The sequence below is a fragment of the Budorcas taxicolor genome, chromosome 3 (genome assembly GCF_023091745.1).
Source record: "Budorcas taxicolor isolate Tak-1 chromosome 3, Takin1.1, whole genome shotgun sequence".
In the NCBI taxonomy this organism is placed as follows: Eukaryota; Metazoa; Chordata; class Mammalia; order Artiodactyla; family Bovidae; genus Budorcas; species Budorcas taxicolor.
In genome coordinates, this window is record NC_068912.1 from 35,070,189 (window position 1) to 35,095,536 (window position 25,348).

Consider the following 25,348-nt stretch of genomic DNA (forward strand, 5'->3'; position numbering starts at 1 on the left):
TGACTGATATTTTACATTCACAGCAGCAAAGTCTGAGAGTTCCAGTTGCCCCATAAACTCATCAACACTTAGTATGAGGATTTTTTTTTTCTTTAATTTTAGTCATTCTAAAGGGTGTGCAGTAGTATCTCACTGTGGGTTTAATTTACACTTCCCTTATGACTGATGATGTTGAACATCATTTCAGGTACTTACCAGCATTCATACACCTTCTGTTGTGAAGTTAACTTCAAATCTTTTGCCCATTTATTTATGTGGGTGGTTGTCTTATTGAGTTGGAAGATTTTTGTTTTTCATGGTCTGGATAGAAATCCTTTGAAACATGCGTTGCAAGGATTTTCAGTCTGTTTCCTGCCTTTTAATTTTGCTAATGGTGTCTTTCAAATACTTTTTTATCTTAATGAAGTCCAAGTTACCAAATTTTTGTTTTGCTGATGATTTGTGCTTTTTTTGTTCTAAGCACTTCTATCTTTAAGACTGAAATGACTCTCTTATGTTTCCTAAAAGTTTTATAATTTGAGAATTGATACTTAGGTTTGTGATCCATTTTGAGTTAATTTTTGCCTATGGCGTAAGGTAGAGTTGATTTTCTTTCTTCTTTTTTTTTTTTACATGGCTATTTAATTGATCCAGCATCATTTGTTTGTTTTTAAATTTTTTTTTAAATTTTATTTTTACTTTATTTTACTTTACAATACAGTATTGGTTTTGCCATACATTGACATGAATCCACCACGGGTGTATACAAGCTCTCAATCCTGAATCCCCCTCCCACCTCCCACCCCATATCATCTCTCTGGATCATCCCTGTGCACCAGCCCCAAGCATCCTGTATCCTGTATCGAACATAGACTGGCACTTCGTTTCTTACATGATAGTATACATGTTTCAATGCCATTCTCCCAAATCATCCCACCCTCTCCCTCTCCCTCAGAGTCCAAAAGTCCGTTCTATACATCTGTGTCTCTTTCAGCATCATTTGTTGAAAAGACTTGTTTCCCTGTTGAATTGCTTTAGCATCTTTCTCAAAAATCAACTGACCCATCATGTATAAATTTACTTTTGAACTCTACTGTGTTCCATTGATCTATCTTTTCGCCAAAGCCAAACTACCTTGATTACTGCAGCTTTATAGTAGGTTTGGAAATCAAGTAGGTTAGGTCTTCCAACTTCATTCTTTCTTTTAAAAATTGCTTTGGTTACTCTGGGGCCTTTGTGTTTCCATCAATTACTTAAAAAAGAAAAAAAAGTCTGGCATGTGGAAGGTGTTTGATAAACATGTATCATTTATGAATAAATAATTTAAAAAATTGCCAAATGTAACTAAACATAAATTAATATTTTGAAGATTTTATTGTTCAAAACAAACTACAAAAACAACCACCACAATTCTAAAGTAACAAAAGAAGCCATTGACTAAAGTACCCAAGAATAAAAATCCGATACTACCAGTAGGTTGTTATAGTCAAAAGTGTTAGACAAAGCTATCCCTGTTTCCTTGGTTATGACTTCAAGGTACTGAATCAGATGAAGTATGAATTGAGATTTAAGAATTATTAGGTTTGGGGAAAAATAGATACATGTATATGTATGGCTGAGCCCCTTCGCAGTTCGCCTGAAACTACCACAACATTGTTAACTGGCTATATCCCAATACAAAATAAAAATTTTAAAGTTTGGGAAAAAAAATTAAAAGAATTATCAGGTGTTAGTAGAACCTGTCAATCGTTTCACAATAAACATAAGTCAAACCATTCTACTATATGCCTTAAACTTACACAGTGATGTGTATCAATTATTTTTCAACAAATTGAGTGAATAAAACAATTCCTGGTCCGGGAAGATCCCACATGCTGCGGAGCGATGAAGCCCATGTGCCACGACTATTGAGCCTGTGCTCTAGAACCAGGAGGCTGCAACTACCGCGCCAATATGTGCCACAGACACTGAAGTCCATGTGCCCTAGGGCCCATGCTCCACAACAAGGGAAGTCACCGCAACGAGAAGCCTGTGCACCACAACGAGAGAGTAGCCCCCATTCACCACAACCAGAGAAAAGCCCTCGCAGAAACGAAGTACCAGCACAGCCAAAAATAAATAAAAATTATAAAAATAAATAAACTGACTGCTTGCAACACATCTGACACCAAGCGTTAGCGGTTCCCCCACAAACCAACCAATTTTTCATCTCTTTGTACACTATGTGTCCTACAATTTAATTGCAGTCCTGACACTAATTACTTAGAGTTAGCACATACTGCACAGGTCAAGGGATCAGTCCCGCATGACTTCCCAATTTAGGCATCAGTCACAAGTAGTGGTGAATGAGAGCAGGACCCTGTAGGGCTCTCCAGCTGCAAGTCCTTTCTGTGCCCCTTGTTTCTTGTTCGTAGAAAATAGGCTTCATTCAACCTCCTTGACCTTCCCAGAGTTCCTATCACCGCTCACAGAACTCAGAGAAATACTTTGCTTATTACTACAAAGGATATTATTAAGGAATAGCCAGATGAAGAAGTGCATAGGGTGAGGTTTAGAAGGACCTCAGTGCAGAAGCTTCTATCCCAGTGGAGTTTGGGGCGCATCAGCATACAGACGCATGGCTGTCTTCATCAATCTGGAAGATCTCTGAACTCCATTACTTAGAGCTTTTGTGAGGTTCTGTTATTGATACATTGGGATGCTTGACTAAATCATAAGCCAAGGAGGTTAGAAAGAAAGAAAGTGGAGTTGCTCAGTTGTGTCTGACTCTTTGCTACCCCATGGACTGTAGCCCACCAGGCTCCTCCGTCCATGGGATTTTCCAGGCAAGAATACTGGAGTGGGTTGCCATTTTCTTCTCCAGGGGAGGAGGTCAGGATAGGGCTAAAAGTTTCAATCTTCTAATTACCTGATTTGGTTTATCTGGCAACCAGTTTGTATCTGAAGCTATCTAAGGGCCCAACTAGAATCACCTTGCTAGTATATAAATGATACTCACCAAACAAACTAGAGATTTGGAGGATCTTATAAGCTCTTGTTGGGAGTTCCCTGGTGGCCTAATGCTTAGGATTCTGGGCTTTTACTGCTGTGGCCTGGGTTCAATCTCTGGGTGGGGAACTGAGATCTTACAAGTACTGCAGCATGGCCAAAAAAAGAAAAGACAAGAAGCTCTTATTTTTGGAACTGAGGACTAAGAACCAAATATTATAACAAAAGATGCTCCTATTACTCCTATCACTCAGGAAATTAACAAGGGTTTTAGAAGTTCTAGTGCTAAGAACTGAAGACAAAGCCAACATACATATTTCTCAATGACACGGAGTTAACTGACTTCCTGGATTGTCCTCACATTTATTGAAGACTTTGAATTAGGCTTACTCTCCAAGTGGAACCAATAATTTATTAATTTGTTGAAGAAACAAATTAATAAATTATTGGTTCCACTTGGAGAGTGGAATGATGAAGTGGGATGCTGCTGTAAGAAAAGGATAGTCAGCTGTTAAGAACACAAACTCTGGGGCTTCCCTGGGGGCTCAGTGGTAAAGAATCTGCCTGCCAATGCAGGGGATACAGATTCAATCCCTGCCACCTGCAGGGAAGTTACAATCAAGTTACAATGCTATAACAAAACTCCTTTCAGATCTATCTATTTGTTTATATGAGTGAGGTTTTTAGCACTTACATATATAAGTATGAAAAAAAATAGCAGGAATTCCCTGGTGGTCCAGGGGTTAGGACTTGGTGCTTTCACTGTGGTAGCCAAGGTTCAATCCCCGGTCACTGAGGAACTAAGAGCCTTCAAACTGCACAGAATCGCCGAAAAAAGTATAGTGTTGATATTATGCTGTGTCTCATCTTTTTTATTTTTACTTTTTGCCTTGCTGCACAGGATCTTACTTTCCTGACCAGGGACTGAACCCATGTCCCCTTCAGTGGAAGCCTGGAGTCTTAACCATTGGACCACAAGGGAAGTCCCTTCCCACAAGGGAAGGACACACGGGAATCAGCAATATTCATAAACAGCTATATGTACTAACTGTTTAAAAAGATATATCTTATTAAAAGATGTAGTTCTCATAAAATGTTACTTTCATGTTTAATAATCACTTATCAATATTTATAGTATGTGCCATTTTGATCAATTGTGCATTAATAGTGGCTCAGATGGTTAAGAATCTGACTGCAATGTGGGAGATCTGGGAAGAGCCCCTGGAGAAGGGAACAGCAACCCTCTCCAGTATTCTTGCCTGGAATATTCCATGGACAGAGGAGCCTGGTGGGCTACAGTCCATGGGGTCGCAAAGAGTCGGACACGACTGAGCGACTAACACACTTTCAGTAACTGTTGAAAACAGTCATATAGAAGAAACACTTAGAGCTTTATAATCCTAGGAAATGACATTATTTTCTTTAACATATAGATTTATTTAGAGAGAAATATGATAAAGTGATCACTAGAAGATGTGTGAACATAAATATGTCATTTGGAAAAAATTTTATAAGTAGAATGAAAATACTGGATAAAGGAGGAGTGATATAAAATTTCTTACTTCATATGGAGCTTTTTTATCTTTTTTTTTTAATTGCAGGATAATTGCAATGTTTTGGTGGTCTCTGCCATACATCAACGTGAATCAGTCATAATTATATATACATCCCCTCTCTCTTGAGCCTCCCCCAACCCCATTCCACCCCTCTAGGCCATCACAGAGCACCAGGGGGCTCCCTGTGTTTTGCAGCAGCTTCTTGTTAGTTACCTATTTTACACATCAGAATGTATACATGTAATGTTACTTTCTCAATTTGACCTGCCCTCTCCTTCTCCCACTGTGTCCACTAGTCTGTTTTCTACGTCTGTGTCTCCATTTCTTCTCTGTAAATAGGTTTCTCAGTACTATTTTTCTAGATTCCATATATATGCATTAATATACGATTTCTCTTTCTGACTTCACTCTGTACAATAGGCTCTAAGTTCATCCACCTCATTAGAACTGACTCAGATGTATTCATTTCTTTGGCTGAGTCATATTCAACCACAGCTTCTTTGTCCATTCACCTGTCAGTGGACATCTAGGTTGCTTCCATGTCCCGGCTTTTGTAAATATACTGCAGTGAACACTGGGTTGTGTGTGTCTTTTAGAATTGTGGTTTTCTCAGGGTATATCTCAGTAGTGGGATTGCTGGTTCATATGGTAGTTTTATTTCTAGTTTGTTAAGGAATCTCCATACTGTTCTCCATAGTGGCTGTACCAATTTACATTCCCACTTCATGTCTTCTTAAAATGGCTATTGTATCAGTTAGCTACAGGATTAAATTTCATTGAATACTTTTTAAAAAATTTTATTTCTTGGTAGCACTGCACAGTATGTTAGTTCCCTGGCCAGGGATTGAACCCGTGACCCCTGTAGTGGAAGCACAGAGTCTTAACCACTGGACCACCAGGTAAGTACCACACTGAATACTTTTTAAAAAGCAGTGTAAATATTATTTTCAAACATAAATATTTATAATACATAGCAAATTAGATCCATTACAAACACTTAAGCATTTAGTGAAAATTTTGACATCAGTTAAAAAATGTGTGAATCAAGAGAACAAGTAGACAAGCCACAAACTGGGAGAAAATACCAGACATATATGATAAAGGACTTTTATCCAAAATATACAAACAATGAAAAATTCAGCAAGAAAATTAACAAGCTGATTTAAAAATGAGCAAAAGACCTAAGGTGTCTACCTTGCTGAAGAAAATATTGCTTCCCTGGTGGTTCAGTGGTAAAGAATCTGCCTAACAATGCAGGAGACACGGGATCAATCCCTGTGTGAAGAAGATCCCCTGGAGAAGGAAATGGCAAACTACTTCCGTATTCTTGCTTGGGAAGTCCCTTCACAGAGGAGCCTGGTGCGCTATATACTGTCCAGGTCGCAAAAGAGTTGGCTATGACTTAGTGGCTAAACAACAACAACAAAGAAAACATACAGATGGCCAATAAACATATAAAGGACTTCCCCGGCAGTTCTGTGGTTAAGACTCTGAGCTTCCATTGCAGGGGGTGCAGGTTTGATCCCTGATCAGGGAATTAAGATCCCACATTCCATGTAGTGTGGCCAGAAGTAAAAAAACAAATAAGCATATGAAAAGATGTTAAACATTATGTTTTTAGGAAATCCCACTATACACTTACTAGAGAGACCTAAATTCAGAACACTGACAACACCAAATGCTGACGGGATGAGAAGCGGAAACTCTCATTCATTGTTGATGGAAAGGCAAATGTTATAGCCACTCTGGAAGACAGTTTGGCAATTTCTTACAAAACTAAACATAATTAAGGATTCTGATTACCCTTTGCAATGTGTGTCAGGTGGCTATTTCTCCACACCATCAAGCAATGCTCAAGACACCAACTGGGTGTCCTACAGTTCAAGTTAACTTTGACAAGGATCTACCTGGAGATTATGTTGGACCCCACAGGTTAAGGGCTCCTACAGGTCTGCCCAGCCCTTCCTCTCAGTTAGACATTGGTCACAAGTCTAGGTTGTTCCCTGTGCTGCTGCTTCTTTTAACATTTATTTCTTTACTTGGCTGCTCTAGGTCTTAGTTGCAACATGCGGGAAATTTTAATTGGGATATGTGGGATCTAGTTCTCCAGCCAGGGATCAAACCTGGGCACCCTACACTGGGAACATGGAGTCTTAGCCACTGGACCACCAGGGAAGTCCCCGATAACTCCCCAGTCATTTATTTCATGTTAGACACCCATACCTGGTAGAATAGTCAAGCCATAACAGAGGACCTCTATGTTTCTTTTTCACTCAAAACAGTACTTGGTCCAAAATAGGCACAACTGTACATACTTATCAAATAGATAATCTTAGTTATTTCTCCTTTTTCAACTGAAAAAAAAGTTGACAGAGAGGGTATGTAAATTTCCAAAATTTAGAGTGTAATAGTCAAATTAGGATTTTAGGTCTATTTGACTTAAAACTCATCCTGAAAATGTATAACATGTCCTGTATCTCAGTGGCACTTAGAATCTAGTGGAGGAAGCTAAGATTAGGTATGTTGAGAAAATGAGATGACAAAGAGTAAGCTACAATATTGGCTGTGGGAAGGAACAGATGCAACTGACAGCTTGAAAGGGTCAAGATTTGGTGATTGTCCAAATGTGGGAAGGGTGGGAATGAATAGAGCCAAGCATGATGATCAGGCTTTGAGAGGGTAGAAGACCAGGAGAATGATGAAACAGGAAAATTTGGAGCAGGAACTGGAGCTGGATATGAGAATTCAATTTTATTAATGAACCACCAGCAAGCAAGGCAAAAACTCTAAATCCAGGAATCCTATACAAATCATCTATTAATTTCTAAAAAAAATTTCTTTAACTGTTTGAAATTGTGGTAAAATATACATAAAATTACCATTTATTTGATTTGGGTAATTTTTTTGGCCACACCATGAAGCATGTGGAACTTTCCTGACCAGCCATCAGGAAAACCTATGCCTTTTGCAGTGCAAGCATGGAGGCTTAATCACTGGGCCACAAGGGAAGTCCAGAATTTACCGTTTTAAAGTGTATATTAATAGCTCAGTGGCATGAAGTACATTAATATTGTTGTGCAACCATCCCCATCATCCATCTATAGAATTTCTCCATCATTCCAAATTGAAACCCATTAAACAGCAACTCCCAATTCCCTCTCCCAGCCCCTGGCAACTAGTATTCTGTTAGGTAGTCAGTCAGACATGATTGAGTCCCTGCCCAAGCCTGGATGGGGTCATCTTTCCATCCCCCACCTGGACACTGGTGATCAGAATATGCCCAGAGATCCTTCCTTTATTTAGTCAAGGACTGCTGAGTTTCCAGCCTTGTCAGGACCAAGCTAGATAAAACTTGACAGCATAGGCTGGTGCAGGCCCACCAAGACCTAAAAGGTGACTCAAAGTAACCTGGAGTTCATTATGCCATATTTACAATAAATGAGCAATGCAGCTTTCGCATTACTCGCCCCCCCCCAACATACACACACACACGCACACACGCACACACACACACACACCCCATGGGTTTCACTTGGGTACTTATGGGTAAGTGCATGCACACGAGGAGAAAAATTATATAACCTAAAGCTGTCAATCAACTTGCCAGTCAAATGATGCAGGACCCAGGGAGGGACTTTCCACCACTCTGAAAAACCAACCTACCCCCATTGTGGGGCTGCTTCTGGTTTCCAGACAGCCGGCTCTTAGCTTTTCCTGGGAGAGTACTTCCACTTTGCCAATAAAACTCTTGCTCCTTAAGACTGTCTGAGTCTCTCATCTGAATTTTTTCCCTTTAGAGAAGAACCAAAGATATCATTATTCCACTGGTGAGACTTCTACTTCCTGTCTCTATGAATTTGACTATTGTAGATATCCTGTATAAATGGAATCCTACCAAAGAGGAGGAAAAGAACTTTCACCTTACCTTTTTGAGTTCTCGCCTGAGATTCCTTGTAATAAAAGATGGATTAACAAGAGAAAAACAGATAGAAGCTTATTAACATATATCTAGGAAGAATGAGTTACTGAGAAGGCCCAAGCTACCATCTTACAGAATGTCTTCAGTAAAGATAAAGGAAAGATACTGGGGTGGTGGTGAGAAGAGGCCAGTTATGGGAGGTCACCAGGAAAAGCATGGTAAAAGGCATAATGTTTGTTTTATAGATTTAAATCAGTATCTTTTCTCCAGTAAGATTTCAAGCAATTTAGTCATCTTTCTCTGCCAGATAGAGGGAGATACTCTGATAAATGAAGATTTCCTTTATAAACATATATTTCCATTTCAAAAGGGTAACGTCTTCTGCGTCTGCTGTTTCTTTATTTTTTTAATTTTAATTTTTTAAAAGGACCACCAGCCTTTTCTTTCTTTTTAAAATATTTACTTATTTGGTTGTGCTGGTCTTAGTTTTGGCACGTGGGATCTTTACTTGCAGCACGGGGTCTTTAGTTATGGCATGCGAGATCTTTAGTTGCAGCATGCAAACTCATAGTTTAGGCACGTGGGATTAGTTCCTTGACCAGAGATGGAACATAGGTCCCCTGGACCACCAGGGAAGTCTCTGTCTGCTATTTCTTTAAACAATCAGCTAAAAACAGTCCTTAGGTCAAAGAGGCACATTTTGGGGAGCCATTTCTGCTCTCCTGCATTTGCACCTTCCCTGAGAAGTTTCTGCCTTTGAAACGTCCCCAGAAGATGATTTGGTACATTGCTCCATTTCTCATTGAATTAACCTCTTTATCCTGAGAATAGGTCAGTTAAATTAAAGCGTGCTATCTAATGTCAGGAGGCAGTGATGCAGGTTGGCTTCCAAAGTCACACCTATGTGGTACAAGCAATCGTGTATTCAGTAAGAGGCATTGCCACATAAACAGAAGAAAAACAAAGTTAATGGTTAGAAGAGAATATAAACAAAAATTTTGAGTCTAGGGAGCAGTTAGCCAAGATTTCTAGATGGTGGGCTTGAAGCATCTTCAGAGTAAGTAGAGGCAGCAGTAATCTGATAGATTTTCCTGTTATCTCTGGTTGATGTCAGGTGTTCTAGTGAAATATCTGAGTGGGCCACAGAGCAAAAAGCACAAAGTTGGTCTGGATGTGAGATGTTGTGGCAATTTTTCTGAAGTTTATCTCAAGTCATCCAGCTTCAGCTTTGAGAAAATGGCAGTTTTTGTTTTTATGATTTCAGGTAACAAGAGTGGGAAAAATGTGGAAATGTTAGTTTAGTGACAGTTATTGGTGAAAACTAGAATAATTCAGGATTCAGTCTAATTTGTAGGTAGATAACAAAACCTCTTGGCAGGAAAGCAATGACAAACCTACGGTATACTGAAAAGCAGAGACATTACTCTGCTGACAAAGGTCTGTATAGTCAAGGCTATGGTCTTTCCAGTGGCCATGTACGGTTGTGAGAGCTGGACTGTAAAGAAGGCAGAACGCCAAAGAATTGATGCCTTTGAACTGTGGTGCTGGAGAAGACTCCTGAAAGTCCCTGGACAGCAAGGAGAGCAAACCAATCAATCTTAAGGGAGATCAACCCTGAATATTCACTGGAAGGATTGATGCTAAAGCTGAAGCTCCAGTATTTTTGTCATCTTGCGAACAGACAACTCATTAGAAAAGTTCCTGATGCTGGGAAAGATCAAGGGCAGAAGGAGAAAAGGGCATCAGAGGATAAGATTGCTGGACAGCATCACTGATGCAGTGAACATGAACTTGGGCAAACTCCAGGAGAAGGTGAGGGACAGGGAGGCCTGGTGTGCTGCATGCAGTCCATGGCATCACAAAGAGTTGGACACGACTGGGTGACTGAACAACAACAACAAAACCTCAAAGGCAATGAACAGGACTAGAATCCAGTATCCACAAATCCAGTTCTATTGAAGATTATTTTTCCTCCCCCACCCACAATACAATATTTGTCCTTCTGTGACCACCCTATTTCACTTAGCATAACGTTTTCCAGATTCATCTATGTAGTAACATGTCAGAATCATTCCTTGTAAAGGATATATATGCCACTTTTGTTTATTCATTTATCCATTGACGGGCATTTGGGTTGTTTCTACTTTTTGCTATTTTGAATAATGCTGCTGTGAACATTGGTGTAAAAATATTCATTCCAGGCTCTGCTTTCAATTCTGTTGGGTACATAAAGTTAATACATAAACTGAGGCATGCTGGAGTTTTTAAGATTTTGATCAAATAATAAAAAAGAATTTCAGCAAACATCAGTTAAAATCTGGTCGCTCCTAATCACTGTCAGGAACTAGAGGAAAGGCTTTTATAGGAAAGATGCCAAAGCAAAGCAGGAAATTACTTGACTGGATACCACTTGTCGACAAAGAAATGCAGAAGGGTGCAATAAGAAGAGTTCATTTGGGGTCTTAGGAATTACAACTCAGGAGACACAGATTTTGGTAAAACCCAGTATTTGGGGGAAGAGAAAGTCAAGGATGTATAAAGGCAAAAGCCACAAGGTTGTTAATGTTGCCTGCCAAAAACTATGACTGACTGGACACAAAAAAGGAAACATTTGTCTCTAAGGGATATCCTGTAAGGCATTCTTTCAGGATAGAGTTTCAGTAAGTATCTTGAGTTTTAGAACACTGGGCAGATGGTCTGGATGCTTGAATTAAGAGAGTGAAGTGAAGTGAAAGTTGCTCAGTCGTGTCCAACTCTTTGCAATCCCACAGACTGTACAGTCCATGGGATTCTCCAGGCCAGAGTACTGGAGTGGGTAGCCTATTCCTTCTCCAGGGGATTTTCCTGACCCAGGAATCGAACAGGTGTCTCCTGCATTGCAGGCGGATTCTTTACCAACTGAGCTATCAGGGAAGCCCTGAATTAACAGAGTAATTGGTGTTAAGTTCAGACTCTACCTAGGCTCACGTGTGCATGAGTCACCCTTCTTCAGCGGTCTTCTGGCTCCGTTTTAGAGAGCTTTCTTAGCAATATCTATTCCATTTTGTTTTTTGCTTCAACAAGCCTAAGCTGAAATATCAATAATCTCAAATATGCAGATGACACTACCCTTATGGCAGAAAGTGAAGAGGAACTAAAAGCCTCTTAATGAAAGTGAAAGAGAATGAAAAAGTTGGCTTAAAGCTCAACATTCAGAAAATGAAGATCATGGCATCTGGTCCCATCACCTCATGGGAAATAGATGGGGGAAACAGTGGAAACAGTGTCAGACTTTTTTTGGGGGGGCTCCAAAATCACTGCAGATGGTGATTGCAACCATGAAATTAAAAGATGCTTACTTCTTGGAAGAAAAGTTATAACCAACCTAGATAGCATATTCAAAAGCAGAGACATTACTTTGCCGACTAAGGTCCGTTTAGTCAAGGCTATGGTTTTTCCAGTGGTCATGTATGGATGTGAGAGTTGGACTGTGAAGAAGGCTGAGCGCTGAAGAATTGATGCTTTTGAACTGTGGTGTTGGAGAAGACTCTTGAGAGTCCCTTGGACTGCAAGGAGATCCAACCAGTCCATTCTAAACGAGATCAGCCCTGGGATTTCTTTGGAAGGAATGATGCTAAAGCTGAAACTCCAGTACTTTGGGCACCTCATGGAAGAGTTGACTCCTTGGAAAAGACTTTGATGCTGGGAGGGATTGGGGGCAGGGAGGAGAAGGGGACGACAGGATGAGATGGCTGGATGGTATCACTGACTCGAGGGACGTGAGTCTGAGTGAACTCCGGGAGTTGGTGATTGACAGGGAGGCCTGGCGTGCTGCGATTCACGTGGTCGACTGAGCGACTGAACTGAACTGAACTGATGCCTTATTTGGGAAAGCCTACTTGCTTATGATTGGTTGTCTTTAGGTTTCCATTACTTTCCCCTACTGCGGGCTAGCCAGGCGTGTGTAGGATCTTAACTCCCCACACTAGGGACGGAATCCATGCCCTCTGCATTGGGAGCTCAAAGTCTCACATACTGAACGGCCAGGGAAGTCCCTAGGCTTCCATTTCTTAACACTGAGACATTTGCACGCTTCAGTTTTGTTTACAGGCTTTGCAGGGCATTAGAGCCACCTCAGTCCAACAGCCCCCTTATTTAATTGATTTAAAAATACACAGACGTGGAATTAACTTACTCATGTTTAAGATCCTGTTTAGATTATATATTCTGTAATAGGGCATATGCTCCTTCAAGGAAGGCTGTTGGTTAAAACTCTTGTTTCCTAGAACCAACAGGAACCTGCTGCAGCTTACCTTAAGTTATAAACTTTTCCATACGCGACTAGAATCCTCAAAATGTCAAAAATAAAAACTGTGCAATGTATCTTTGTGATACCCTGAAGGGGTCAGCATCGTGCTTTGCATATAGTAGGTGTTAACTGGTTGAAAATATATTATTTCCCAATATATTATTTATGATGTACTAATGGGTAATTCTTTATCAACTGAGCTACTGGGGAGTGGCTCAGAGGTTAAAGCGTCTGCTTCCAATGCGTGAGACCTAGGTTCGATCCCTGGATCAGGAAGATCCCCTGGAGAAGGAAATGACAACCCACTCCAGTATAAAGGCAGCTTCGTTTCTCCTCTCCTCTTTAAGGTTTTCTCTCACATATTAGAAAGAAATAACTTTTGAGGTGTTAGGTTGAATCTCTGCAAGGGAAAGGGCAGACGATAAAGTAACTTTTCTAAGAGGTCAGACATTTGTGTCCTCAGCATGTGGTAGTTACCAGTTGGAGGTTTGCGGACTAAGGTGTCAAGGCTTTTCTGAGTTCAGATGTTACCGACAGAGCTTTAAGCAGCCCACGGTCCCCTTTAAGGTCCTTGTGGATTGTTCTGGGGATGGGAGTGTTGGCCGATTCGGACGCGAGCGGCTGCTGGGCTCGCGCTCAGCCCGGTCGCTCCTCTTGGCACCTTCCATTGGCCGGGACCGTTTTCGGCTCTTTGCCGCGCACGGGGAGAGCCACGAAGCCAACAGCCGCCGGAGCCCGGCGTCCTGCTCGCGGCCCCGGACACGCCGAGCGAGGTGCCGCCTCGGGCCAACAGTCGCGGCTCCTGGCCGGCTGGGGCGGGTCGCAGCTGCTCGCGAGGGGGGATGTGGCAGGGGCCGTGATCCCCCCGCCAATGTGCGGATGGAGACTTAAGACATGGCTCTGGGGCATGAGCCACAGAGGCGGTTAAAAGACACAAACCTGATGTCTTGGAGCTAGAAGGCTAGAGGAAAGGAGCTGAATCCGGAGCTGGGCTCCGGACACCTCGGGCGGAGGAGTAGGGAGTCCCCGAAGCTGTGCCCGCGGCGCAAGTGTGGGCGGAGCAGGTGTGGCGGGGGGCGGGTAAAGTCACGTGGTGAGACCGCGCGTGCGCCAGTGTCAAGGGCCGGGCCCGGAGATAAATGCGGGCGCCGCTTTGAGGCACCCGCTCTTCTCCGCAATGTCCGCAGGTTGGCCGCGCGCGGAGGTGCTTCTTACAGAAAGGTAATAGTTGCATCCACTCATGCTCTCTTGAGGAGGGTTTCCGAGTTACGATTTAGAGGATAACTCAAGTTAGGAGATCGATGTGTCTACATTTTAGACTGAGTTCTAGTTGATAGAGGCAGATGTGCAATAGAGAACTAAAGATGTAAAATTCAAGGCCAGTAGTGAATTGGATATGTGCTGGAGCATATATACTTCCCTTGTGGCTCAGCTGGTCAAGAATCTGCCTGCAATGCGGGAGACCTTGGCTCAATCCCTGGGTTGGGAAGAAAGATGCCCTGGAGAAGGGAAAGGCTACCCACTCCAGTATTCTAGCCTGGAGAATTCCATGGACTGTATAGTCCATGGGGTGGGTCGCAGAGAGTCGGACACGACTGAGTGACTTTCACGTAGGACACTTTTCTCTTTAAATTTCATTTTGACCACGTGTGAAAGAGTAGTTGAAAGCAATTTGAGTGACTTTGAGGGCTTTAATGAAATAGTCACAACTGATAGAATTGCTCAGTTTTAATCAAACTGATAGTAAAAGGAAAGAATAGGTGTTATTGCGTGTGTTTGGTGGAGCGGAAGGTTACTTCGGCAGCCGTACTTTCTTTGCTATTGTCTGAAGCAGTGCTTCCTGGATACATTCTTTGGGTTAAATGATACTTTAATGTGGATTAAAAGTAAAGAGAAGGGAGAAACCTCGCTTTCTTCCTTCCCAATGATCTAGGCAGCGGCTACTTAGTCCAGCTTTTCCTCTGCAAAAACTGATACACTGTATTTACAGCCTAGTCATTGCTGATTCCTAGGGGTTGAAGGAGACAGCTGCACGTTTGTTTCAACGAAACTTGAAAAGAGTGGAGGAAGACAACATGGAGGTGAGGCTTGCCCTCGTGCCCTGCTGTGTGACTCTGAAGAGTCATCGCCGTGATACACTGTCGGGTACATTCCTCCCTCGCCAACCCTGGGATGTAGGTTCTAGGACACCACGTGCACACTAAAATTCGCGGATGCCCACGTCCTTTTTGTAAAATGGTTGTAATTCACATGGTTATTGTGTACTTAGGATGTGGCTTTAACAACTGAAGAACGGAATTTTAGTACACTTTAAAATTATTAAAAGTATTTCATTATTGGAAAAAATGGAAGTATGTTTGGAATAACTTGGGTATGTGAATCTTTTGACATTCAAATATAGATAAGGCATTTCTGATTTTATCTTGAAATATTTCAGATATATTAGTTAATTATACCTTAAAACTATTAAAAATAGGCTATGAGAAGGTTGCATATTTGCATATTTTTTTGAACAGCAATGCTCTAGTGCATTTTGGATTCCTTTATAAGACTGTATATACAAGTCAAGAAGCAACAGTTAGAACTGGACATGGAACAACTGATTGGTTCAAAATTGAGAAAGGAGTATAACAAGACTGTATATTGTTATACCTTGCTTATTTAACTTCTATACAGAGTACATCAGGTGAAATACCTACCTGGATAAATCAGAAGCTGGGATCAAGATTAGTGGGAGAAATAGCAACAGTCTCAGATGGCAGAGAGAGAAGAGAAACTAAAGATCCTCTTGATGAGGGTGAAAGAGGGGAGTGAAAAAGTTGGCTTGAAACTCAACATTCAAAACACTAAGATCATGGCATGTGGTCCTGTCACTTCATGGCAAATAGAAGGGGAAAAAGTGGAAGCAGTGACAGAATTTTATTTTCTTGGGCTCCAAAATTACTGCAGATGGTGACTGCAGCCATAAAACTAAAAGATGCTTGCTCCTTGGAAGAAAAGATATGACAAACCTAGACAGTGTATTAAAAAGCAGAGACATCACTTTGCTGACAAAGGTCTTAATAGTCAAAGCTATGGTTTTTCCAGTAGTCATATACAGATGTGAGAGTTGGACCATAAAGAAGGCCGAGCACCAAAGAACTGAGGCTTTTGAATTGTGGTGCTGCAGAAGACGCTTGAGAATCCCTTGAACTGCAAAGAGATCAGAGCAGTCAATTCTAAAGGAAATCAGTCCTGAATATTCATTGGAAGGACTAATGCTGAAGCTGAAACTCCAATATTTTGGCCACCTGATAGAGTCGACTCATTGAAAAAGACCCTGTTGTTGGGAAAGATTGAAGGCAAGATTGAAGGCAAAAGGAGAAAGGTGCAGCAGAGGATGAGATGGTTAGAAAGCATCACTGACTCAGTGGATATGATTTTGAATTTGAGCAAACTCTAGGAGTTAATGAAGGACGGGGAGCCTGACATGCTACAGTTCATGGGATTGCAAAGAGTCAGACATGACTTAGCGACTAAAAAACACCAACAATAATTTAGGAACATCAGTAACAGTAGTTATGGATTAATCATGACATTATTTTGTAATGGGAGTCATGTCAAGGAAATTTTGACATTTGTGAAAGGAAAACTACTTAGGACTATTGCAGTAAGAGCATTGCTTTAGGGGAGAGAGGTGGGGCCCAACCCTATGCAATAGACACCTGGGGATATATAGCATGTAAGCAGAATAAGGGAATCAGTGGATGGAAAAGAGAGGAGAACCTCATCAAGGATATGGGGTTCATGCTAAACCTATTTGATAGGATTCTGAAGGTGGCCCAGTGTGATCACAAATTGAGGTGGGGGATGAAGTGTGTGATCAGATATCACGTGTGGGTGACTTAGCAGGATACCTGCTAAAACTGTGGTAGGCCAGCCAAAGACAGGACAAGGTTCAGGAAGGTGTAGTCAAAAGAGGGCACAGTCTAACTTCAGTTTGGTTAAGGAGAGTCTGTCAGTTATAGACAGTTTCTAGCCTCCTGACCACCTGGACCCCAGAGCTTCCCTGGTGTTTCAGTGGTAAAGAATCTGCCTGCCAGCGCAGGATACGCAGGTTCAATCCCTAGGTCTGGAAGATCGCCTGGAGAAAGAAGTGGTAACCCACTCCAGTATTCTTGCCTGGAGAATTCCATGGACAGAGGAGCCTGGTGGGCTAGAGTTGGACACGACTTAGCACGTATGCACTAGCTGGACCCCAGGCCTTGCAGTTCAGTGTGGCTAGGAGACTTATTGTTTTATTAAATGAATTCATAAGTAATTTTCCCTTCAGCTGACCTAGAGTTATAGGGGGCATTAAAGTCAGATAATAATTTAAAAGACATGAAAGAAGGCTTAGATGAAATGAAGTGTGGAGGAAGTACAGTGCCACCTAATCTTAGCGTTTGAGGTGATTCAAGGGCCTATGTATTCTGTGAAGTGGTTGGGGGAAATAAAACTTTTCTCTTATTTAATTCCTAAAGTCATGCATGATTAGAACACTTACCTTTTTTTTTTGTTGTTGTTGTTATTTATAAACTTTCAGTGCAATAGTATGGTTGATGGAAACGTTGAAGAAGTTCCCAGTAAGAAGGTAATTAAATTTAATCCTCCATTATACAAACAACGTTACCAATTCGTTAAAAATTTAGTGGAGCAACATCAACCCAAGAAGGTAGGTATTTCTCTTTCCAGATATTTGCTAATAATGCCTTCTGTAATGCTTTGTCAAATAAAAATATCTTAATAAGGACCTATCCAGTAAGCAGAGGCTATACAAAAGGACTTTTGCAAGGAGGGAAAGGGTTTGCAATAGGGAGAGCATCTGTCTTCATGGTCAAAAAGGAATTTTCTTAGAGAGGAGGGTGAGGAGAAGTCGGATAAAAGAGTGGTGTAATTGGATAGTGGAAGGTGTGAACCCTGAAACCAGCCTATTACCTGGGAGCAGTCTTGGCTAAATGCAGTCCAGTGTTCAGGGGCCTGGAGGGAGGAGAGAATTTGGGGACAAGTAGTCAAGGTAATCATTCTAAGCAAAGAATGGGAACACTAGGCAACATCTGTGAGTGTGGGCAAGATGGTACCTTCTGAAAACTCTTTGTGGAGATACAAAGCATGGGGGATAGGCGCACAGAGCTCAGGTAAAATTCAACATTGCAAGTTTCAGATGTGAAGGAGATCTTGACATTTTACCACTGGATGTGATCTTCACATGGTTCACATTTCTAGAGCATTTAGTCCGCACATCAGGTAGACAAGTCTTGTGGACATAGATACTGTGGTTCTTTTTAACTAGATAATAATGGTGGGGGGAGGCAAGGAGCACTTGGCATCCATCCGCTTTCCCTTTGTAGCAGAGGTATGTGATCAGTGTTGGCCCTGGATTCTGTCTTGGTAACACTTCCCTTCTGTGGCAGTGTTTGGATTCTGTTTTTAAAAAAATATTTTATTTATAGATTTGGCTGTGCCAGGTCTGTCTTAGTTGCAGCATATGGGATCCAGTTCCCTGATGAGGGACCGAATCTGGGTTCCCTGCGTTTGGGAGCGTGGAGTCTTAGTCACCAGACCACCAGGGAAGTCCAGTGTTTGGATTTCACAGGACCAGGGAAACTGCTAGCTCAGTGAACATCTGAAGTCTGTAGGGCCAGTTACAGGCTAAAGGATGAGTGACTTCTTAAGAAAATGGTAGCTTCTCTCATGAATTAAGTTAACCTCTACAGACTTCTCTCTGCTAGGTGGTTTACAGTTAGTGATAGGGCTCATATATACTTAGTACAGTTTCAGCTCCATTCTTTCTTTATACTATTCAGTTCAGTTCAGTTGCTCAGTTGTGTCCGATTCTTTGTGACCCCATGAATTGCAGCACGCCAGGCCTCCCTGTCCACCACCATCTCCCGGAGTTCACTCAGACTCCCGTCCATCGAGTCCGTGATGCCATTCAGCCATCTCATCCTGGGTCGTCCCCTTCTCCTCCTGCCCCCAATGCCTCCCAGCATCAATGACCCTTTTCCAATGAGTCCACTCTTCGCATGAGGTGGCCAAAGTACTGGAGTTTCAGCTTTAGCATCACTCCTTCCAAAGAAATCCCAGGGTTGATCTCCTTCAGAATGGACTGGTTGGATCTCCTTGCAGTCCAAGGGACTCTCAAGAGTCTTCTCCAACACCACAGTTCAAAAGCACCAATTCTTCAGCACTCAGCCTTCTTCACAGTCCAACTCTCACATCCATACATGACCACAGGAAAAACCATAGCCTTGACTAGATGGACCTTAGTCGGCAAAGTAATGTCTCTGCTTTTGAATATACTATCTAGGTTGGTCATAACTTTTCTTCCAAGGAGTAAGCATCTTTTAATTTCATGGCTGCTATACTATTTAAAAATCAGTGCAGCTCAGTGCTTCTGTGATATGCTTTCTGTAGTTAAGATTTTCCTTTTTCATTTCTGTGTTCCCCTTTTCCCACCATTCCATAAATGTGCCTGCCTCAAAGAGGAAAATTAGTGAATAACCATGGGTGCAACTCAGATAGTGTATCTTTTTGGGTATAGGTACTTTTAAGTATTTGTCATGAGTTATCTTCATTTGCCCTTTTCATAAGTAGAGTTCAGAAATATATAGATAACTCTCTGTGGTTAATGAAGACTATTGTGTGATTAAGAAAGTCAGATATGATAAAAATCTTAAGAATGTATTTGAATATAAATTAAGGGGATTAGATTAACAGATTAGACTATATCCTAGTATGTTTGGTCAGTATCCTTTTTTAAATCTTGAAGCTTCTCAGAGGCACAGACCCCTCTTGGAACACTTGCCTGTCATAGGTGCTGTTCCTATGCCAGGCCCCTAGAATTTTCCTTGAAAACTGAATTAGTTTATTCATTTCTAATTATTTGGTTTTGCTTGCGCTGGGTCTTCACTTCTGTGTGGGCTTCTCATTGGGGTGGCTTCTCTTGTTGCAGAACACAGGCTCTAGACTGCAGGTTTAGTAATTGTGGTGCATGGGATTAGTTGCCCCTGCGGCATGTGGAATCTTCCCAGACCAGGGATCAAATCTGTGTCCCCTGCATTGGCAGGCCGGTTCTTAACCACTGGACCACCAGGGAACTCCATGAATTAGTTTATTGTCCAAACACTGTGGTAGGTCTTGGGAAATTAGCCGGACCTATTTTTTCCCCCCAGGTTTTCAATGTATCAGGTTAATTTCCTTTTTATTTTTCTACCAAAAAGATATGTAATTTTTCTACCAAAAAGATATTATGTAGTTTTTCTGGTACCCAACTCTTTCTGGAAAAAAAATGCTTGATCATATGTGATTTCTGGCTATAATGTCTTTGACATAACATTCTTTCTCATCTACAGGTTGCAGACTTGGGGTGTGGTGATGTTTGCCTCTTAGCGATCTTAAAATACCAAAAGTGCGTTGAAGAGCTTGTTGGAGTAGATATCAATGAGGGGAGACTTAAGCGGAATGGGTAATACTGAATTCTCTAAAATAATTATGCATTAATCTAAAACTAGTAGTAGTGGCACTATTAATTATAGTTAGATGAAGTGTTTTTTTTTCTTGGCCACGCCATGCAGTTATGGGATCTTAGTTCCCCGCCCAGGAAAGTCTGGAGTCCTAACCAATGGATTGCCAGGGAATTCCCAGATGAAGTGTTTACTTACACCAGCTCTATACAGCTTGTTTAAAAGAAAGCACTATGAGAGCTGCAGGCTCACCAAATAATGCCTTTACCATGACACTAATTGGTTGTATGTTGTGAATAATACCTAGAAGTTCTGTTTACCTATGTAGAAAGTATAGCCTCAATTCAGTAATTAAAGCCATCAAAGCACTGCAAATTCAGTTTCAAGTGGCAAAGTCCAATGCTGAACACCAAGATAACATAGCAAAGGATTTAAATTGCCACAGCACTGGGGCAGAGGCCCAAGGCCTCCTTCAGTTTGAATGAGTTGCTTGGTCATATATGACTTCCACAGATCCTTTTAAGAATGTTTTTCTTCTAAAGAACAAAAAATTGAAAATCACTGATCCAAAGTGAGGAGAGAGAACCAAAAGTATTAATAATGAGAGCAATATCAAATATAAAAATCTTGTTCTCATCAGCCATTTAATGCCCCATGAGAGAGGAAGTTACCCTAGGACCTTGTGCTTAATACAGCAATTCATGGAAATGGGGTATGTCAGACTTAAGCAGTGTAGGCAGGAGATAATTTATCAGAGGATCAGAGTTTCTGTAGCTGGTAAGATATTCTAAATAGATTATATGTGTTCAAGTGTTCCTTCTGCAATAATGCTTTGCAGGTCAAGGCTGTCCCCATGTGTAGGGGATCATCTGGATCCCCGAGAGCTGGATTTAGCGATTACCTTGTATCATGGCTCTGTTTTAGAGAAAGACTGTCGTTTGCTCAGATTTGACTTGGCAGCATGTATTGAATTGTAAGTATGAAACTGGTTCTTACTATACATATTCATTTGAAAAATGTGAATTAATCAGTCCCAGTAAAGTTAGTATCCTAAATATTTGTCATAATCTGAGTTATTTGTGGAGAAAATTGCTTGTCAGTTGGGCCTAGGTTTTCACTGGCTTTTTGTTTGGAGATGACTTTAAGTTTATAGGTTAAGATAGAAAATGTATATAGTACCACGAACACCCATCTCCTTTATCCTGATTCACAGGTGAACATTTTCCATATTTTTTATCTTATGTAAATGTGCTCTCTTGTTTCCCTCAGTCCACATTTTTTTTCTGAACCATATAAGTGTAGGTTTTACTCTTTGCCCCTAATAAATTCAGTATTAAATAGCCAGTTCCCTTTTTGTTATTGCTGGTGCCTCATGGCTTGCAGGATTTTAGTTTTCTGAGTGCAAGCACCGAGTCCTAACCACTGGACCACCAGGCAGTTCCATGGTTCTCTTTATTTTTAATAGGAGTATTTTTCAGCTTTGGCTCTTAATGATTAGATTCCTGGAATACAGTAGAGCTCTGTATTTGGGTCCTCAGGTCATTCCATCTGGAGGCACTAATGTCTGTTTGTCCCTGGGGAGGTTAATTTTGATCTCTCCAGTCAAGGTGTGTTTGTGCTTGCTTAGCTGTATAATTACTGCCTTCCAGCCCCAAATAAGCAGCGTGGAGACTGCACACCATGCACATATCTTGTTATTCATCCATATTTCCCCCCTAAACTTGCCTATAATATATGGTGGTAAATGTTTTTTTGTGGTTTCAGCAGTTCTCTGGATTTACTAGTCAGGAGCCCTCCCACCTCAGTTATTTATCATCAGTGTGAACTCATGAAGTCCTGTTTTTTTTTTTTTAATGGATTGTGACTAACTTTATTTTGTTACTCAGATCTTCCCATGATTGGTCAACAGCAGTGGAGGGGTCCTTTCAAGCTGGCATCTGTGTCCTTGTGATATGTCTGTGTCCTTGTGATATATTACTTCCTGTTATAACAAGATGTACCAGACTGGTTGTCTACTTTTCCTTCCTAATCTGCCATTTCTGGTTTCTTTTAATGGGAAATGGTATTCAGAGACTAAAATATATCTCTAAATGACCTTTTAATAGTAGTTGAGTGTCTTATTCTAGGGTCAGTTTGCCTGCTGTTGTGTCCAGATTTCCGGTGTTTTAACGTGTTCTCTAGAGCAGAGTGTTTTTATTTCTTTTGTATTTCCTATTGCCTGGCATACAGTAGGTGCCTAATGTTTGAAATGACTGACGGAGAACATTAGAACATTGGTTGAAGAGCGAGGCGCAGTGATTAGTGTCATCCATGTGTAGCCTGGGTTTGAATGTCATTTATAAGATTGAATATTCCATTGTATATATCAGTTTGCTTATCCATCATTTGCTTATTTTTAACTGCCTTTTGGCTATTGTGAAAGACATCAAACCATGTTTCTCTTATCTGGTCTGAGAGGTCCATGGTTAGACATTGTTTTGCTAAATCAGTTAGGGAGCTACTTGCGAACGAAGCTACGTTTCATTATATCTTTCTCACTGACCACTTTAGAATAGAACATTTTGATTCAGAAGATCTGGCGAAGTTTCCTGAAGTTGTCTTTGGGTACATGTCTCCAGCCATGATTGTCATCAGCACACCAAACTCTGAATTCAATTCCCTGTTTCCATGTGCAGTCTTTAGAGATTCAGATCACAAATTTGAGTGGAGCAGAATGCAGTTTCAGACCTGGTGAGTTCTTACGTGTCTTTTTTGTGTGTGTGACTACACTGGAGTTTTAAACCATATGAAATCTTAGTATCTACGGTTACCATAATAAGTTATTTCTTACTTTACTCCAATAAAATTGATTCCCAGAATGCAACTTAGCATATAATCACGAAGGAACTACCACATTTGGGCATTTATTTTTTCTGTCGAGTGTGGAAAGTGTGTGGGCACTGGTGCCTTTCACGTGAAGGTATCGGGAGTTATCTCCCAGAATGGCGTGACAGATGGTCATGTTCTGGCAAAACTGCAAACCCAAATAGGAGCTGGGATTATAGCCCTTCTGGTTTCCTTGTCCCTGCACACTGTTCCATATTCTTACAGTTACTGGGAGACTGACACTCATTGCCTTAATGCTCTTTGCAGAAATAAGCAAACCCAGTGATACGGCCTTACGTGATGTAGGAATTGCAGTTTATTTTAACTTGTAATTTTTATATTCTTCTAGAAATGGTTGCTTTAGTTTAGAAAATCATCTTTTCTCTTTGTTTTGACTTTTAGGGCTTTAGATGTGGCCAGTCGCTACAATTACTCGGTGGAGTTTACTGGTGTGGGGGAACCACCTACAGGAGCTGAGGATGTTGGCTATTGTACCCAGATAGGGGTCTTCCGGAAAAAAGCAGAAGCAGCTGAATTGGCTGTTTTGGAGCATCATGGAGAACATGTTTATGAAGTTGTGAGTGTTCTTTGTATTCTCAGAGCAAGTTCATTTACTGGGATGGCGAGATGAGTCCCCACTAGAGAGAAGTGTGAATGAGGTTCTTTTGAGGAGAATCCCATGTCCCATGATATCTCAAAGCATGACAGAGATGATCTGGTGTTTTGGAAATACTTCTCCAGCAACTGCATACTCCACCCCCCCAACTTTGTAATCTGTTAAGAAAGAAGGAAAACAGCAGCAGTTTCTGTGTAGCTTGATTCAGGACATGACTTGAAATTGAGTCTTCAGGCTTGTCAGACCCATTTTGTTTGAGGAGGTATGTATGGTAAAGAATATATTGAAGAATATCTATATGCCAGGAATTTTTGACCCTCATAATTGGGACATTCACAATAGGTAAGGTTTGACATGTTCATATATAATTAAGCATATACAGTTAATATACAGTTAATTCTGATGTGCTAAAAGGTTACTAGTGGTTTTGAAAATTTTTCTTCTATTCCAAGTCTTCTTTTTTTTTTCGCTCCTTCAGGTTTATACAACCTCATACCCAAGTTTACAGCAAATAAATTACCGTAGACGTGTGGTGATTTATCTAGTGTACCGAGAAGTGAGCAGATTGAGACGGAAATACCAAGTGAGTTTGAGACAGGATGAACTGGAGGCTGAGTTCATAGCCCCTGGCAACCAGACAGGAAAATTCACCTCAGACCTTCCAGTTCCAGTACTCACTGAAGATGACAAAGCCATGGAGATGGCTCCCCAACCTTTCTGTATTGAAGATAAGTTTTACGTACCCCTGCAAAGAATCATTGCTTATCCCAGGCTGGGGCACTTATGCGGTAATGTAGAGAAGCTGAGAGAGTTCCTTGGTGATGTGATTGAACTGAACTGTGATGGTTCTGCGGTGAAGGTTGACTTGAACGATTGTAGTGACTTTTGAGCCATCCTTACTTCCTGAAATTCAGGATCTGTGCAAAAATTTAGAATTTAAACGTTGTGCAGTCATAATTGAGGTAGCTTTTCATTTTAAAATCACCTAACATTTATGGTTTTTGGTGTGTGTGTGTTGAATGTTGATATTAAAGAGTTTTAAAGAAAACTGAATTATCCAGTAGTGTTTAAAACCTTTTTCCAGGGGGTTCAGTTCAGTTCAGTTGCTCAGTCGTGTCTGACTCTTTGCGACCCCATGAATCGCAGCATGCCAGGCCTCCATGTCCATCACCAGCTCCCAGAGTTCACTCAGACTCACATCCATCGAGTCAGTGATGCCATCCAGCCATCTCATCCTCTGTCATCCCCTTCTCCTCCTGCCCCCAATCCCTCCCAGCATCAAAGTCTTTTCCAATGAGTCACCTCTTCGCATGAGGTGGCCAAAAGTATTGGAGTTTCAGCTTTAGCATTATTTCTTTCAAAGAAATCCCAGGGCTGATCTCCTTCAGAATGGACTGGTTGGATCTCCTTGCAGTCCAAGGAACTCTCAAGAGTCTTCTCCAACATCATAGTTCAAAAGCATCAATTCTTCGGAGTTCAGCCTTCTTCACAGTCCAGCTCTCACATCCATACATGACTACTGGAAAAACCATAGCCTTGACTAGACGGACCTTAGTCGGCAAAGTAATATCTCTGCTTTTGAATATGCTATCTAGGTTGGTCATAACTTTTCTTCCAAAGAGTAAGCGTCTTTTAATTTCATGGCTGCAGTCA

At 41.2% G+C, this 25,348-nt stretch overlaps 1 protein-coding gene across 1 annotated transcript; it reads left to right on the plus strand.

Moving 5' to 3' along the window:
* The first annotated feature begins 566 nt into the window (after window positions 1–566).
* Window positions 567–24,584, plus strand: HENMT1 (HEN methyltransferase 1). The gene is made up of 10 exons (XM_052638037.1): window positions 567–571; window positions 13,255–13,603; window positions 13,688–13,951; window positions 14,743–14,811; window positions 17,295–17,423; window positions 20,104–20,216; window positions 21,053–21,187; window positions 22,765–22,944; window positions 23,482–23,656; window positions 24,174–24,584. The coding sequence occupies exons 1-10, from the start codon at window positions 567–569 to the stop codon at window positions 24,582–24,584; spliced, it is 1,830 nt and encodes a 609-aa protein (XP_052493997.1).
* Window positions 24,585–25,348: the final 764 nt, after the last annotated feature.

Bases quoted from the DNA above. Each gene is read 5' to 3' on its own strand.
- HENMT1 (XM_052638037.1), top strand. The intron at 13,604-13,687 runs GTGCGGATGGAG...TCTTGGAGCTAG, and splicing joins GCCGTGATCCCCCCGCCAAT to AAGGCTAGAGGAAAGGAGCT. The intron at 13,952-14,742 runs GTAATAGTTGCA...GCTGATTCCTAG, and splicing joins GAGGTGCTTCTTACAGAAAG to GGGTTGAAGGAGACAGCTGC.